Source organism: Mytilus trossulus, chromosome 1, assembly GCF_036588685.1.
Source record: "Mytilus trossulus isolate FHL-02 chromosome 1, PNRI_Mtr1.1.1.hap1, whole genome shotgun sequence".
Lineage (NCBI taxonomy): Eukaryota > Metazoa > Mollusca > Bivalvia > Mytilida > Mytilidae > Mytilus > Mytilus trossulus.
In genome coordinates this window covers 63755972-63774172 of record NC_086373.1, presented here as the reverse complement: position 1 = coordinate 63774172, position 18201 = coordinate 63755972, and the positions used below count along the sequence as shown (strand labels likewise).

The following is an 18201-nucleotide window of genomic DNA, read 5'->3' as shown; positions in this document are numbered from 1 at the left end:
CTTAAAATTAATTTTCAAATGTCTGACATTGTATAGTTCGACTCCAGGAAATGTTGTAAAATGTATTTTTTTGTACGTTTTGTTATCAAAATTGTGGTTAGATGAAACATTTTTTTCATACATCCTTTAATTCGTTTGTTCTCATGGTTATCATTAACTATGTTTCAATATCATTTTACAAATATTTTTTCATATTCTATCCAAAATAGGCTGATTTTTGAAGGTTTAAAAATTCCAGATGTTGCAATACTTTTTTCCAGGTGTATGTCTGTTTTATTTATTTTTTTGTACATAAATTAGGCCGTCAGTTTTCTCGTTTTAATTATTATACATTTGTGATTTCGGGGCCTATTACAGCTGACAATATGGTATGGAATTTGCTCATTGTTGAAAGCCGTACGGTTAGCTATAACTGTTAAATTCTGATTCCTTGTGGTCTCTTGTGTAGAGTTGTGTCATTGTCAGTCTTATCGCATCATTATTTTTTTTATAAGACACAGCAGCGACAACCAATCAATTTCAGGATCTTGACTTCGAACAGGCACATATAGAATATAGCGAGAAAGTGTTGTAACTGCACACCATTTGAAAAACTACGATAAAGGGCTTATAACTCATTATTTATTAGTTTATTTAAAGGTTTGATAAGTTTACACGGATAGTATCTAAATGTCTTAGCTCGGTCAATAACATCACCGTAAAATTAGAGTTTTGCATATTCCGTTTAAAATATAACAGCCGAATTTCCTAATTAAATCTTTATATCTATGAAAACATTTAGTTTTCAGTAATTTGTGGTAACAAAATTCCTGTCATAATAACTTTTAAGTTATACATAGATAACACTCACTGAAATAAATAAAATAAAAAAGGATCACAGATACTGGTATAGTGAACAAGTTGGGATACTGAAACAACATATTTGTTTATTTTATTGAAGTAAGCTCATTTAGATGAAATTGAATCAGTATATTTAGAGAGTTCACGTTAAAACTTTTGCTATTATTCATTTTCCTTTCCAGGGTGGATATTGTTCGGATAATTCGTTTTTATCTTAAATCACATTCAAAAATTTGTTTCTCAAATGACTAAAGATAAATACAAATAAATATTTAAAAAAAGACTGAACTCCGTGGTAAATTTAAAAAAGGGGGTATTTAATAAAACCTGACAATCTCAACGTTTAACGATCGACATATTTACCAACACATGGAAAGCAATGTCATATTCCTCACTTGATACATGATTTTTTTTTAAATGGTGGGTAAAACCTAGTTTAGTATATAGCTCTTGAATAACAGCTGTGTTAACACTAATATTATATTGAAGATCAATTAAATAAATTAACTATCTAATTTGGTGTCGTTTTCTGCTAGGGTTTTTAAGTTTTGAAATTATTACAACTAGAGCTGTCATCTCATAACTTACTGTACACGCGAGAATCATTATTTGAAAAATCTTAAGAATTCAAGCTATTAAGATGGTAGAGGGATTAACAGAATAGACCACTTTCGAGTTCATCCGTCACCGGCAAAAACTCGTCAATTATACACGCCTTTATGACGTCATTTACCAGATAGAGGGGCACGCCTGTATCCCTGCACTATTTACGTTCATCAAGCGTCTTCGTGATCGTCTTTGTGCAGGATAAACTAGAAATAATGGTTGCTCTGTAGGTACTTACTGACAATTCCCTAATGACAGCAGTGTTGATTGTCAATTTTGAGAATTCAATTTGCCGAATAATTCGTACAATATAGAATTATAGTTTTCCAACCACTCGCTCAACATTGGAAGGGAAGTGACGACGCCCCTAAACGCACAAATGACGATGATAAAGGCGCGTATAATTGACGAGTTTTTTCCGGTGACGGATGAACTCGAAAGTGGTCTATTAACTTTCTATGTTATTGTGATTTCTAAGTTAAAAGATTTATTTTAATTGTTATTATCAAAATTACATTATTGCTTTGTTAAACCTATTACAATGTATTAGCAAGACGTAAATACTTACTACCGAATATGACTATATACTGAGATAAAACCCAGTTTTTGATGGGGTTCTTGTTGCTTAGTCTTCATGCAGTTTTCCATGTTGTGTCTTATGTACTATTATTTGTCTGTTTGTCTTTTTATATTTAGCCATGGTGTTGTCAGTTTATTCATAATCTATGAGTTTGATTGTCCCTCTGGTATCTTTTATTCCTCTCTTCTATTATAAATTCTAATATGACGTCCTTATTACGCTTTGTAAACAAAGCTGTGTTCTAATGAGCATAAAAATATGTTTGACACATGCGCACGAACTTACTGTGTATATAAACGTTATTTCCATCGTTATCCTTTATATACATTCAAGCAGCTAGAAAAACTTTTAACAGATATTTTTATAAGACAACATATATTTACCCTGCTTGTGGTTTTTAATCTTATCAAATATGAATTGTAATGTACAGACTCCTCGGGGAGGAAACGGGAAAAGCCAAACGTTTTTTTCGGTATTTTCTTACGCTTCGACCTTTAAAAATAATGCAATTGTCCTATTAGAATCGAAATAATTCCTTCATGTCATGCTCTATGCTCATTTTAACATGGGAAGGCATTTTATTTGACCACATTTTACACCTCGCTAACGCTCAGTGTAAAATATCGACAAATATAATGTCTACCCATGTTAAAATGAGCATAGAGCATGACATGAAGGAATTATTTCTTAAATGAAATATAAATAATGGCATCAATTAAACTTTCTAGTGGTGCAATCTATATAAAGCAAAGCGATGTATAGGTTTAAAAATTAAAAAAAAATACATAGTTTTCAATGAAAACTTTTAATGCCTCTGATGTGTTCCGATATAAGTTTGTTTTCTATTTTACAGATAATCTGACTCCAAATGGCACCGCGACGCAAAGTTCTCTATTTGATATTGGTAAAGGTGAACCAGAAAATGCCATATATCCACCTTTATCAAACCACTTTAATTTGAGTTTATGTACCCATACAAGTATTTATGGCAGAGAATTAGAGGCTTGGTGGATGTTTCAATTTTCGTTCGGATCTGCATATATCACAGATATATCTATATATTACAGAGAAAGCCGTATGTATTTAAAGACATACCATAACACCTTTTACCAACATAATTTATACTTTGATTCGAAAATATCTTTTGTTTATCTTATCAATGAAATTTCAAATTGTTCTCACTCAAGTGATTCAGTTCATTTTGATGATTGAAAAGATGATCAAGAAAGCTATATCGTCACTGATTTATGATTTCCTTTCTTAACAAAAATTAAAGTTGTCACACTGAGTATGTACTTAAAATAATGGTTTTCTCAATTGGTGTGCATATAACTAGAAAAGACTTTTTACAATTTTACATTAGTTATAATTACTTTGAAATGGAGAGGGGTGCTATCAAATTAAATCTATGATTTTGAACATCCTTTTATAAATTATGTCTCACAATAAATGACATAAAATGTGACAGCTTATTCAAAATAGAAAATGAATTCTTAAATATAAGCCTTATTTTGACTTTAATCTATGTCGTTTGAGAATTTAGTTACTGGTGAACTTTTTGTAGATAAATCGCGTGTGTGACGAAATTGAATGCAATGCTATTATCTTTGTGATGCTCCAAACTAGACAATATAGATTGTTTTTCGGTAATTTTAAAAAGGCTTCCGAATAAGAAGTAATAATAAATGTGTTACAGAAAATGTAATATCCCAGGCTTTGGAAAATGGTAGATTCTAAAATACCAACATTAAAGTATATGGCACTACTTGATGCAGTTTAATACTTTTTCTGCTTGTCATAGACAGAGTCTCCATGTTTAGACTTTTTATCCATTCATTTAAATAGTGCGGTATCCTAGGCATATTGTTTGTTTATCTTTATATTATCTAACAAAAGTATGTCTCAGACTCGGTTAGTTATTGCATTACAAATCAACCTCTGTTGATTTAATTTTTGTTAAATTGTATAAGCACGTTGCACCACTGATTTATGATTTTAACCATAGTAAACGTTGTCATACTATGTAATTTCGAAATTGGTATTTATATTTAAAAGCAAATTAAGTACTGTAATATAGATTTCAAATACAAGAAATATAGTCCTATAGTACAAAACCTGATGGTTGAATATTTGTTTGATATATAATCTTAGTAATTATGACATTCTGTTTTATGAATAAGTGTGGGTAAGCATGACGGTAGATGCATGCACCGCATACCAGTAGTAAAAAGTAATATGAACAAAAAGTACAGAGTTCTCACAGAATGTCTTTAAGTAAATGCATGGCAAAATTTAAAACTCAAACAAATGGATTACAACTGTTATATTCCTTATTTGATACACGCATTTTTCTATGATCCAAAATGTGATTTTAATCTGGTTTTATATCTAGCTAAACCTCCAATGTGTATGACAGTCGCATAAAACTTTATTATTTTAACAACGTTGTGTTAACAAACCGAACAGACATAAAAAATAAAATACAAAAAAATACCGGTACAGCAGTTAACACTATGGTATTATCTGTTATAACTGTAGAAAATGTCAACAACAAAAATAAAACGCGTAATAACAAAGCACATTAGCACAAACTAAAGACAAAAATGCATACCGTAATTTACCTTTGATAATTAATTACCATAGCACAAAAACACAATGACGGGATGTTTAAGTACAAGCCACGTCAAATGGTTATTACCATAGACTGTTCGGTCTTGGTTCGTTCGACCCCGTTTAAGCAATAAGAGACAAAATATACAAAAGGGACATTTAAACCTACACGTCTGAAACAAAATGACACCGCTATGACAAAAAAATCGAAAAACAATCTGAAAGAGTTCCCGAAAAAAGAAACAGCGCTTTTTTAACACTATGTCATTTAAAAACGAACAACGGTTACAATTAGTAGTAACATATTTTTTTTATATTCAAATTACTAATGATGTGACTCAAGTTAACTGATAATTTAAAAACAAATTTTGATTTTAAATTTTAATTTCAGTTGCTCTTCGTATGGATGGATTTAAGATATATGTAACCAACACATCAGCTATTCCACCTGACGGTTATCTATGTTATGAAGATCCAGATCCAGGTCTTCCAAACATCACTCAGACTATTCCCTGTAATCAACTTGGAAAATACGTTATTTATTATGATGATAAAGGATCCACTTCTAGTGGTTACTTCGATGGACCGATTATTGAGTTATGCTACGTTGCCATCAATGGCGAGTTTAGTATAAATATGTTTTGATTGTTCCGCGCTTTTAATGCTTGTTTACAGTGTCAACCTTCAAATGTTTTGGCGTTGGTCTATAGCTGCTGGTTGTTAAATATTTTTCATCATTCACCATCAAGGAAATATTTTTTAATAGTCTTCTAGAACAAAATAGTCTTTGGCCATTTTTTTTTACTGAACACTATACTGGAACAAAATTTAAAAGATGAATTTCAAAAAACGACAATATATCATGCAATCATTTATTATTTTTTTATTTTGAATGTGTTGAATTTGTTTCTGTTCAGGTTGTCAAAAGAGCCATTGGGGAAGTAACTGCGAACATGTGTGTTCCTTCAATTGTATTGAGCGAAGTTGTTATCCTGGAAATGGTTCTTGTGTTTGGGTATGTAACCCTGGAAACTGTTTAAATGATGTTTGTAATAAGAATACGGCAGTCTGTACCGATGGTTGTAAGAAAAGACGGACCGGACGTTATTGTAACGAGTGTAAGTTATTCGTTCTAAAAATATGCATATTATATGATTTGTCTACTATGTGCAAAACATATCAACAGTGGAATCAGAATAAAGATAATAGCTATAAGATGTAAATACATGCAGATTTATATGATAGGCAAACAATAGCATGTGTCCGCTGATAGCTTTAATTTGATTCATCCTAATATAAAAGCTACAAAGAACGGTTTTTATTCAAAAAGATTATTTACTTAATAGTATGAACAGTACTTTCAACACATGGAAACGTCAAAGTAGCTTATTTGGGGTATCACCTTATAAATATTGCTCATCATATATTGTAAGTATATATGTAGAAAAAAGGAACAGATTTATAGAAAAAACAGAATTTCAATTCCCAGTTAGTTATCTACAATTGTATTTGTTCTTTAAAATAACCAAACCTGTGTTGTATAACAACAGTAATCGACCTTAGAAACAAGCGATGCTGATTTTCCTAATCATTTAATAAAACTACTCTTTTCTTTATTTCAATAAACATATCTTATTATATAAATTTGAAAAAATTGATTAACTTCGGCGGAGTTTCAGCAAATATTTAATAACACAAATAGACAATTAGTACATAGTGTCATATTATTAGATATACTTTTTCCCTGTTTGCTGTTGCAAATAACACTTTCAAAACAACGAATTGAGTCGATTTACATTTTCTCATCGCAGATAATGTGGCATCTGACGGTTTAGTTTCTCTACATCCCAGTGGTAATCCACCGGCTGGTCTAGCAAATGATGGGAATAAAACATCTTGCTCTAGAACAAAGGGAGTTAATTTGACAGTTCAGGTTGATCTGATGAAAAAAAGCATTGGAAAAGGAATGTTGGTCACCTTTGGTAGTATGTAAACGATAAATAAATATTATACGTTATAGTTGCTTATTGATATCTACACACACAAAAACATTCTCAATTTCTTGTAAAATGATATAAGTATTAAATGGAAGTATTTGAATTTCATTAACAATGTTCGTTCTGAATTGCATTGCACTTCCGAATTCGAAACTCAAGTTTACCAAACGTAGGTATGCTGTCGTTATTGCTGTATGTGTATAGAATGCGTCACTGCATTCGAATTTCACTGTATTCGAATATTCATATGTGTCTATCTTCAATGCAATAAAAGCATTGTGGTTGTATTTTTCCTTTATTTATTACAATGACTTATTTATCATCTCAGTATACTAAATTTACAGTTTGGGACCTTATGATTAAGTGGATTGTTTTGTACGATTTTGTGTGTTAATGACATTGTTTATGCAAATTTGTTTGGTTGTTCAGTTACAATTATAGAAAATTGTGTATGTAAACTTTAATTTACCTGGTCTATAAAATTGGTTATCAGTTCAAACTTTTATTCAAATGATAAAACCTATGAAATCACATCAGTAGTGTAAACTGCATTGTATTTGAAAAGTCGGACATACTAATTTTTATTTTAAATTCCAAATAATCTTGATAAATTGTATGCAGGAAATTTCAAAGAGATGCGAAGATACCAAAGGGGAGTCATAACTCGAAAACGAACAGACAATGCATGGCAAATAAACGATAAACAAAGACAACAACACTCTGCAAAATACGACTCAGAAAACTGAAGACTGCGCATAACGGACTCCATTAAATGCGTTCGTTAAAAAATGGTAAAAAGTAAAATCCCAAAAATACTGAGCTCCGAGGAAAAAATTATCCTTTAACAGCAGTAACATCTTTGAGGGGTCGACTGAAAATTTCCCCTTTGCTGACGAATAATATTGTATATCATGTGTCTTGCTTATTATTTTTGCTGTTTACATTTTTCATTATCTATAAATTTTCGTTTTAATGGGCAAAAACCCTTATAAAAAATCAACCGACTTTACTGACAATATCACCAAATTTTTTATCATGTCCTGCTGATAATTTTTAAAGGTTATTTTCATATATTTTGGTTTTCAAGATAATTTGCATCAACAATATTTAAAATGGTAAGAATAGTCACTTAGGGTTATACATGTACGATTTTAACTTATCTTGATCAACAAAGCATGTGAAATTAATCAAACAGGCACTAGTTGCCAAAGTTTACTGCTTGTTTTAATTGGAAAAGTGTAATTTTTTTGACATTAAAGTTGCCTTCCCATTTAATCCTTCTTATAAACGTAGTTACTTGAATTTTGTTTAATAAGATCTTGGTGTGGCATTAAACATGATATTCACACTAAATAACCGTTATTTTACAGTGTGCACAACATTTTGTATGTTATTTTGAATAGAAATATTACAGTCGTTTCGTATAATTTAATTCAAAATTCCATTTTGACGTCACGGTCACATGAAAAAATTATATCCATGGGATGATAAACAAAACGACGTCAACCAATTAGAAGATGTGTTACATCCAAAATAAAATTATTGTCAGTTAACACTGAAACGTTTATTATTATTATTTTAGAACGTTCTATGAAGGAAGGTCAGCATATTGTTTACGCTTCAAATAACAGTAACACCTGGAATATTGGAACAGTTTTATACAATGAAAGATCGTTGCCTTCTGAGATTACATTTAACGCTGTTTTCAGATACATAACATATGTACTTTATGCAGATCAGGGTCAACCTTCTGAACTTGAACTATGTGAGATTGGAATTTCTGGTGAGTATTTTCATCAAAGCAACACATGTTTTGTTCAAGAATGCATCTATCTGTTTGAATATTTACGTAAAGTCGAGACATACAGAAAATCTGTAGATAAAAGGTTTAAGATCTTTCGCAGATAGTAATTTCTATCGATCATCTGATGCAACGAATTTTTTTCTACTTGCGTCTCTTTTGCAACACCCTCTTAAAGTTTTTTTTAATTATACGAAGTTTGTAATAATTTCATACAATATTATTGTAATCACGTGCACAAATGCACCTCGCATTTTTTGTGAAATTTTGTATTTCTACACTGAAAAACCTCATACTGTTTTCTTTTCGTCTGGATATGTTTAATAACCAAACCTCTTTTCGAATTGTTTTTTTACTCATTTTCACATCTCTTTTTGTATATCATATTGTTCAGATTGACGGCTTTTGATTCCTGGTCGTTTTATTAGCTATATATTTAGAGAGATTTAGAGATTTAGAGAGATTTAGATTTAGATTGAGAGAGAGAGAGAGAGAGAGAGAGAGAGAGAGAGAGAGAGAGAGAGAGAGAGAGAGAGAGAGAGAGAGAGAGAGAGAGAGAGAGAGAGATATTAGCCGAATAATTAACTATGGGTTTTAAATGAGCCTATACTTCTACTTCAAATAGTTCGTCACTCTTCTAAGTGATGTCAAGACTTTTTTTTAAATATTATTAATTATGAGTTATTGATAAACGCAAACAAACCACTCGAATGTATTTCTTTCTGTAGTTTAATGGGAGTAAGGTTTTCAAAAATACACGTACCTTTATGTAGAACATAACTGTTACCTCTTGCAACAAAGCATAATGTGTATCAGTAGAAACATGATTTATCGCTTTTCATAAAGACTATTCCTATTTCATAACTATTTACGTGTTAGATTGGCCTTTAAAAAACATGAGGAAAAATGTTGTTCATCTTAAAAAATGTATTATAACCTACAGATAATATAAATCATCCGACTCCGTGTTTTTATGAGAAAAAACTACGGGATTTAATCCGCGTGGTTACCCAACGATATGTGGTATAGGTGTCAGACCACCAATTAAAAATCCCTATCTGTTCAACCAAATTTTGCAATTTTCACAGCTTTCTTAATATTTTACCTTAAGTTTAACTTCAAGAAAACCAGGTATATCCTGAATTGTACATGTATCACCTTTCTACATGCCAATTTTCAACTAATTTTAAAGTCTTGTAACAAATTTCTGAACTTGAAAAGACAGGTACTACCAAAATAACTCCCGGTTTTCTGGAAATCTTAAATTAGTGTACTATGTAGCGCATTAATCCTGAATTTTTAATGCAAACTCATAGGCAAGTGAATTTTGGCTCAAAATGGTGTAAATATATTTCCCTTTCACCAAAAGTTTCATTTCTGCAAATTTGTTGGTAAGTTTAAGTAAACAATGACATCAAAAGCACTATTTTGTGTAAAAGTATGACTACTTTTACATACGTTCTAAATTGGAGGGAGTAATTGGTGGTCTGACACCTAAACGACATGAAAACACGATCCAAACTAGCATTTACAATAGCAAGGTACGCCAAATACTTGAATTTTTCTTCATTATCAATATAAACATTCATTTATAAAAAAATTTAAAAGAAGTATTATGATATTTTTTTCATCCTCAAAGGTTCCAAACCAAACTAAACTCACTTAAATCAGTAACTAATAAAATGTAAAGCTAGGTTCACACTGCCGATCAAATCAACTCGATGATCTCGATGATCAAAATTTCCACGACCAAGCGTGACAGAATTCGTGATCAGGCCAGTTTATGACTTCTACCAGATGGATATCCGACTGTACAGGACTTTAAGGTAGATAGGGTGTCTTCCTCCATCTTGCATTTTGAAATACCAGAAAACAAGGTATAGATATTTGATAAAATGTGCAAATTTTGAAAGTAGTTGGTGATTCGTGTGTAAGAACTTTCATTGTTATATAGAAAATGCCATGATTTATCATATTTATGGTTAAATTTTACAAAAACACGAACACTTTTATTTAATCAACTTTTTTCAACTATGCCAAATAAGGGGAGGCAACTTAAATGCAAGTGCAGATAATTCACATAGTGCTACTTTTACAATAGAATGTGTTAGGAATTTACCCGTTTTATTATGTAGCAAGAAAAAACGAATCCGGTGACCCCATTTTTTTTTATCTGAAAGCATACTAATGGAGCTATGTTCTCATGTTTTATCTAAAAATTCTATAGTGTAGTTTTTGTTTTATGGTGGATAATTGGGTTTTCCATGCATAATCTATACAAAATCTGTCAATTTTACACAACCTGTAGTGTGAAAATCAGTCCGGGTGACCCATTCTTTTTACTAATGTTTTTGAACAAGCAGGATATAAACTTCATTTTGGAAAATTATAAAAGAATTATATGGATTATAATTTAGACACCCCATCTACCTTAACTTGACTATTCATGACTCCATGTCTTTCTTTGAGCAATCCTGACATGATGAGGTGTGTTCTACGACAAGGAAAATCTTACAATTTGCATTATCTTACTTATATACCGTCATAAAAAATATTATTTTTTATAAAGATTTGCAAAATTAAATATTCTATTTTTCCGACAACACTAAAGTGGGATGTTCTTTTCTAATGTGTTCAGGTTTTAATACGCCCTACGGTTCATAGAATGTGAAATAAAACTCAATAATGAATCTAGATATAAACCTTTTAAAAACTATTATACATACACAATAAAAATATTACTGTAACTGCATGAAGTAAGATACAAATGTATTGTTACCATCTGATAACGGTGTATGACAAATACAAGACACATTGTAAGTAATTTATTGTACCACTTTGTTTATGGAAAAGGGAGAGAGGTATGTTTTTTTTTCCATTTGTAATGTTATTTCTATCGCGGAAAAGTGGTTATTTTTTTACAATTTTTATTGAATCGAATGAAAATCTCAGAAAGATTGTCTTTTGAATAGCAATACATTTTAACAACAGGTAATCAGGATATAATTAACCTCTGCATCCAACCCTTTTTTGAGTTACTTTTAGTTAATGTTATTCACTAGAATATAAGATTATCTTATAAGTTGATCATTTGATAGATAAAAGGTATACCTGAATTTGAAAAAGTTAAGAACTGACACGAAGACGAATATAAATAGATGTAGGTCACAGTATGATTTCCTATTCAGTGTGTATCGTCCTGAACATGCATGAAATATGTGCCACTGGACGTTAAGCAAGCAACCACAAATCTATCAATCTATTCAGTGTGACTCAATAATGTTTTCAAAATCTTACACACGACTATGTTAAATCTGGCTTTATTTTATGAAAGTCTACATTGAAATTCATCTCACGTATATGATAATTTTTCTTTATTGTACCGATAAATTATCATAATTTCACGTTATTTGTTTCTAAAATTAAAAAGTGGGCAATGAAGGTTACTTTTACAGCTATCATCGATTGAACTTAATTTATTAAATTTTCAACAAAAAACTATCAGACGAATAAAACTTTGAAGTTATTATAGATAGCATTTTTATCAAGGGTAATAATGACCTCACGCAGGTCATTATTTTATGCCTTTGAGTATATTTCATTGACGCATGGTATCGTCCGGGTTGATTCTGAAAAAAATGCCCTGTCGATCTGAAAGAAAATAAATCCATAGAGGTATATAAGTGGAAATTAAGCAACTTAAGGTGCTGGAAAGGTGGTTAGAGGTCCACAGAGACAGGTTTATAGCTGCGGCTGATATTGAAGAGATCGTTAAGGACGAAACAAGAAGGCGTAGACAGCAACGAGCGCCAATATATATATGTGAGGCAGCGGCTGACGGGGCGAAAATTGTATGGCAGAACGAGAGACTTGCAGGAGCTCAACAAGGAAGATCCCAATGGTTATAAAACTTCCTCAGAGTGGAAGCTTATATGTTGTGGAATTATTACTATTTGCTCCCTAAAAATGACATCACCAAACGAGATTTGTCACTGGATTGAGACTTATGATGTATAGCAATATACCTAAATTTTACCATCCCCTTTTCCTTGCTTTCTCACAAATTAAGCTTCCTGTTTGTGTCATATATGTGCATATGTATGTAATCAGTATTTTCCCTCAAAATCTGGTCAAAAGTAGAATTTCAATCCTTTGGAGTGATACATTTTATGAAACTGTTTATATATATATCTATTAAGAGATAAATAAAAATCATTTGTCATTATTCTCATAATTTGTAAAATTGTGTCAAAAAGTTCGTGTGTTAAAAAAAAAGCGATTGTGAATATAAGCCACGCTGCATTTGTGTGCCTGTCCCAAATCAGGGGCCTATGACCTTTGTTTGTCTTGTATGTTGTTTTTATTTATTTTATTTCATTTATATGCTAAAGTAAGGAGTTTAGTAGTTCTGTTTCAATTGGTGTCTTGTGGAGAGTTGTCTTATTTGCAATATAACCATATTTTCTTATGTTTATACTTTTTTATTTGTACACAAAATTCTGGACTTTCTTATCCCAGGCATAGATAACTTTGGCCGTATTTAGGACATTTTTTTGGAATTTGGGTCCACAATGCTCTTCAACTTTGTACTTGTTTGGCTTTATGACTATTTTAATCTGAGCGTCACTGATGAGTCTTATGTACACGAAACGTGCGTCTTGCATATTAAATTATAAGCCTGTTACAATGTACCTTTGATAACTATATACTTGTATATTTGAAAAATCCTCTATGGACAAAAAGCAGGATCTACTTCCCCTTCCGGAGCACCTGAGATAGTTTACTTATGGGTTGCGTGTAGTTATCTTTGTCATGTTATGTTGACTGCTGTTTGTCTTCTTGACGGTTTCGTTTTTTGCCATAGCTGTGTCGGTTTGTTTTCGACCTTTGAATTTGATATCTTTTGCCTCCTTTTTGTTATGTGAACCCTCTTTTCAGAACTATATAGAGAAGTACTGTACATGGAGGACATTTTGCAGAATCTATCTTTTGTACTGTTAAAATAAATGGTGATAATATATTTTTACTGAAGCAAAGTTATGACAATTAATCAGATCTGTACACCCTTAGTAGTCATGCGTACTCTTGAATGACCGAGTAGAGATCGAAGGAAGGTCAAATATGATAACGTAGATATTATGTATCTGTCGAGTTGGCCCAGGATAAAAAAAAATAGAAGGTCGCAGTGATCCTGAAGCGCTCGGGCATCGGTCGATTTACTATGAACCACAGATCAAACAGGTTGGCGTTGATCGGGAAATTATTCGAGATTAGTCGAGCAAAGGTCGAAATGATCGAGTACTGATCGGTTTAATGTGTATTCCGACCAAACTCAATCGCTACACGATCCTTTTCCCGACCAATTCGACCGCTACTCGACGACTTCCCGATCTCTGCTCGAGTGACTGGCTTCTCGATCCGTACTCGAAAGTTTTGACATGTCAAAAATTCTCGGGTAGAAAGGCAGATCAATGATAGCACGGTACACTACCCCGATCATTCTTGTCGATTAAGTCAGACCAGTCTCCCGATTTTATGTCTTGATCGGGCTTGGTTTAGCTGATCTAATCGGTAGTGTGAACCTAGCTTAAGTAAAAAGAAAAGTTACGAGTAATTGAGTAATTTTATTGTTAACACTATTATTTTCAGGTTGTCCACCTACACATTATGGTACATTCTGTAATACATCGTGCCCAAAAAACTGTCATGGACCATGTGACCTTAAAAGTGGACTTTGCACATTCGGCTGTTCAAATGGATGGAGTTCTGTTGATTGTAAACAGGGTAAACATATTTTAAAGTTCTAATGATATTATGTTTTAGTCTTTTATAATTTGATGTGTTAAGCAAACCACGACGGGTAGTTGATACCGGTTTGAACATTTCAGAAAGCACATAGCCTTTGCAAAAATGTTATTAAAAAAAGAGAAAAAAGTTAAGAAAAAGCAAAAGAAAACTGTTTTCAACAAAATCATAACACAGTAAACTGGCCATAATTTAACGCCAAAAAATGAAGACGGCTTAATCTTTAGAATGGACACAAAGTAACAATATGTTTCGGCAACATTTGATTTGACTACAGTATCTATAAATCTGCAGTATATATTTAAAAGGTATAGCTTCCAAAAGGGAAAATATAAAATACTCTATGCGGCACCTATATGTCTTTTAGTTGTTTGCGTCTTTTGACTGCATTCTAATTAACAAATACTTGCACACATTATAACAATATTCCAGACCGAGAAAACAACCTCTGGTTTGATATCGTCAATGTACCACATGCACAGTATGATAAATGTTATGAATGTTTCCCAAGTACATTAACGAGCTTGTTAATGATATTCATTGAATAAAAAAGAATTTTGTTTAAATCTGCAAGAGTAGTATAACCTGCGAAGTCCTGATTTTATTGTTATACAGAGTTATCAATGACAATTTGAATAATATGTTATAATTTCTAACTAATGTGTATGGTAATTTTTCATCTAAAAAAGCCGTAAATAAACTGTGTGTAGTTATTGGTTGATGTCTACAGGAAGTAGTTTTTTTTTTAAGATGAAATATATATTAGATTTTTTTAATTTATATACATGTCTATGTCTACGTATTTATTTATTTTCATCTTACAGCATGTCAACCTGGCAGTTACGGAAAAAATTGTCTTGAGAAATGTTCAACAAATTGTGTTACTTCACCATGTAACCACGTGACGGGATGATGCAATGGTGACTGCAAAGATGGATGGCAGGGATTTAATTGTTTTGAAAGTTATTGGTTTTTTTTATTTACGATCTATCTATTGTTTCCATGTTATTCACAGAAACGTCCTTATATTTAGAAGGTCAATATACTTTTTTTTAAATTTTTCAATTTGAATTAGGCATCGTTACTAAACGACCATGTTCGATTTACTATTAAATAACTTTGCCTTTGCCTTTGAATTTCAATTTTGTCTTAATATCCAAAGGGTCACATTCAGTCTGATTAACACCAGCCCCACTATCAAATCAGACTGGGTCACATTTTGGATTCTTATATGTTTTGTTTGAAAGCCTAAATGCTAAGGAGTAATCTATTTTAATATGTTGTGCAATTCTTTTACCTAAAAGCTTCAAGGAACCTTTGTGAAATAGTACACTATTCACTTTTAAAAAATTAATAATGAATAATGAAATAGTTTATGTTTTATAATTCAGCTTGACCCGGTGAATAGTGGAATAAAAAATTAAAAATAAATCTGAGACACTATAGCTATATCCTGTATTTATATATTCTCTATTTTGATGTTATCTAACAAATATTCAAATTAATATCAGAAAATGGAACAAAAACTCTTTAGATTTATTATTTTATTTATTTATTTAGTGTCGGAGGATAAACTACAAAATGTAGTTGGTTTTCAACTATTTTTAACAAAAAAATCCTTGGTTCAATATATGGACGACCTGAATATCAAAATATATAATATTATATAGAAACTAGAATACTCTACGTCGTCTTTTTCTATTATTTCACTTGACCTTTGTTATTCTTCATCCTGTGATTATAATAAAAACATGTCGATTATGCAGCAATGACCATTAGATGAAAAGGGGGTTACTTAAGATTTCAATTCAAAAACAAGTTACACAAGAAGAAAAAAATGCATTGCATTTATACAATTTGTCCTCTTGAATCTCAATATGCACGTTTTACTGGTATAGGCAGAAATTCTAAAAAATAGATTAATTATTCTATACATTTATAGAATTTTTCGTTGAAATTAATAAAAAAAAATTACTTTATGAACCTTCATATTGTAAAGCTCAACACAAAACTGAAAGAAAGGTTTTTAAAGACCACACAAAAACACAATATTTTCATAATTCGAGATTTACACAATTCTTTTTTCGATGAAGTTTTAGCTGGGTTATTTAAAAACGATGATTGCTTAATTGCAAATATTAAACCACAAAGATGAACCCCAAAATACACAACTGGCATTTTAACGTAAAGTGATTATAACACAAATTCGAGTAAAAGGAATGGTAAAGAGTTAATATTTAGTGACCGACCAGTTGAAAGAAAATAAAAAAAAATAAAAATCAGTTGTTATTATTACCCTGTCGTCCCATCCGATTTCGCTCATATTCTCGAAGTATTTTTGTTTGTAACTTTGATGTGTCTTTTAAGTCGATTTACAAGATTTGGACTTTTTTCACTACTGTCGTTTTAAAATGTTATCAAATTAAAAATATGATTTAAATGAACATTGATATTTGTATTTTAGCTTAATAATAAAATGCAGAAAATGTTTAAAAGCTTGAACAATTATTCTACTTTGGACAATTTGTATATTACTGATGCTGAATTTGTTTATGCTTTTTTTCAGAGTGCCCTCATGGTCAATTTGGGAAGAACTGTTCTCAGTTTTGTGAGGGATGTGTACTAGGCATGTGTGATCCTGTTAATGGATTATGTAATAAAATACCTATATGTCGTCCTGGCTATATATATGACGAATTCTGCAACATAGGTACGTGATGTTTGGTTAGTTTGAAATGTGCAAAAGATTTCATAAATAGAATGACTAATCAGATCAACGTAATTGACATACTTCAACACTTTTGCCCCCCAAAAAATAGACAAAAAAAATCCTCATCCGTTATACCACACTTAAAGTTAGCTTATGACTTTTCACCTGTTTTGGTTCTTATGCTCTCATATACTGGCTCTAAGCGTTCCTGGTGAAGGTTAATTCAGAAAAACGCTTGGAGAACATGAAATTTATTATGTATTATTTTTTTCTGTTTTTAAGAAAAGAAACCATTCATGAGACAATCTATTACTTTATATATATATACATTCAAACAAGTATAATCAAACATGTCAAAGTTTATTCAGGTCTTCATGATTTCAATGCAATCAAACAAAACGATTCAGACTATTTGACCTTTTGATACAAAATATTGATTGCAACATGGTTCCGAAGTTTTCCTTTTGCTAAAACCTTTTTTTCAACAACATTTGGTGTCATTTAAAAGTCCCTTAGAAATAACTTATTATGACGCTTGAGACTTTTAACATAAAATTACCGCAAACAATCAATATTTAAAGTAAATTGCATACAAGTATATGAAAATTGGGATTGGGATGGCAAATTTTTTTCTACATAACTAACATGAACAGATACGGAAACGCATAAGCGCCACACATATGTTTTTTTTTAATTTCCTTTATGTTTGCGTCATTACCTTATTCTTTATTTAGCCTTTCATTTTTTTTTTGGATTCGAGCGTCACTGATGAGTCTTTAGTAGACAAACGCGCATCAAGCGTTAATACAATCTTTAATCCTGGTATATGATGAGTTTATATGCGTTATAACGCAAACCTTTGCGATTGCAAAATAACGCAAAGGATTGTGATTACGAAATACATGTTTTGTAGTTGGAACTGATGGATAACCGTCAAACACAATAGTTGCATTTTGATAGTGATTGTTAACATAATTGACGTGATTCATACATATGGTATCAACCGTCGCTCCTTTTGTCCATGGGGAACGGTGAATAAGAAAACCATCATCAAGTACAAAGTAGGTTTCTGTTGGTGTTTTTGTTTAAGTTCAATCAAATTCCACATATATTCGGCAAGGGTTGATTTTGGGGGCTCTCTTAAAAATATGGTTTCAAAAAATTGACGGAGGAACTCCGCATAATTCAAATTGAAGTATCTCTGAAATATCGTAGAAAATACAATGCGCAGCAGTAGTGTATCTCTGAAAAC

General features: G+C 31.4%; 1 protein-coding gene across 1 annotated transcript; it reads left to right on the top strand.

Annotated features, from left to right (window-relative positions):
• The first annotated feature begins 8221 nt into the window (after positions 1-8221).
• Positions 8222-16904, top strand: LOC134681891 (multiple epidermal growth factor-like domains protein 10). The gene is made up of 4 exons (XM_063541535.1): positions 8222-8416; positions 14084-14218; positions 15064-15201; positions 16806-16904. Exons 1-3 carry the CDS (start codon positions 8224-8226, stop codon positions 15150-15152), a joined length of 417 nt encoding a protein of 138 aa, XP_063397605.1. The 5' UTR covers positions 8222-8223; the 3' UTR covers positions 15153-15201; positions 16806-16904.
• Positions 16905-18201: the final 1297 nt, after the last annotated feature.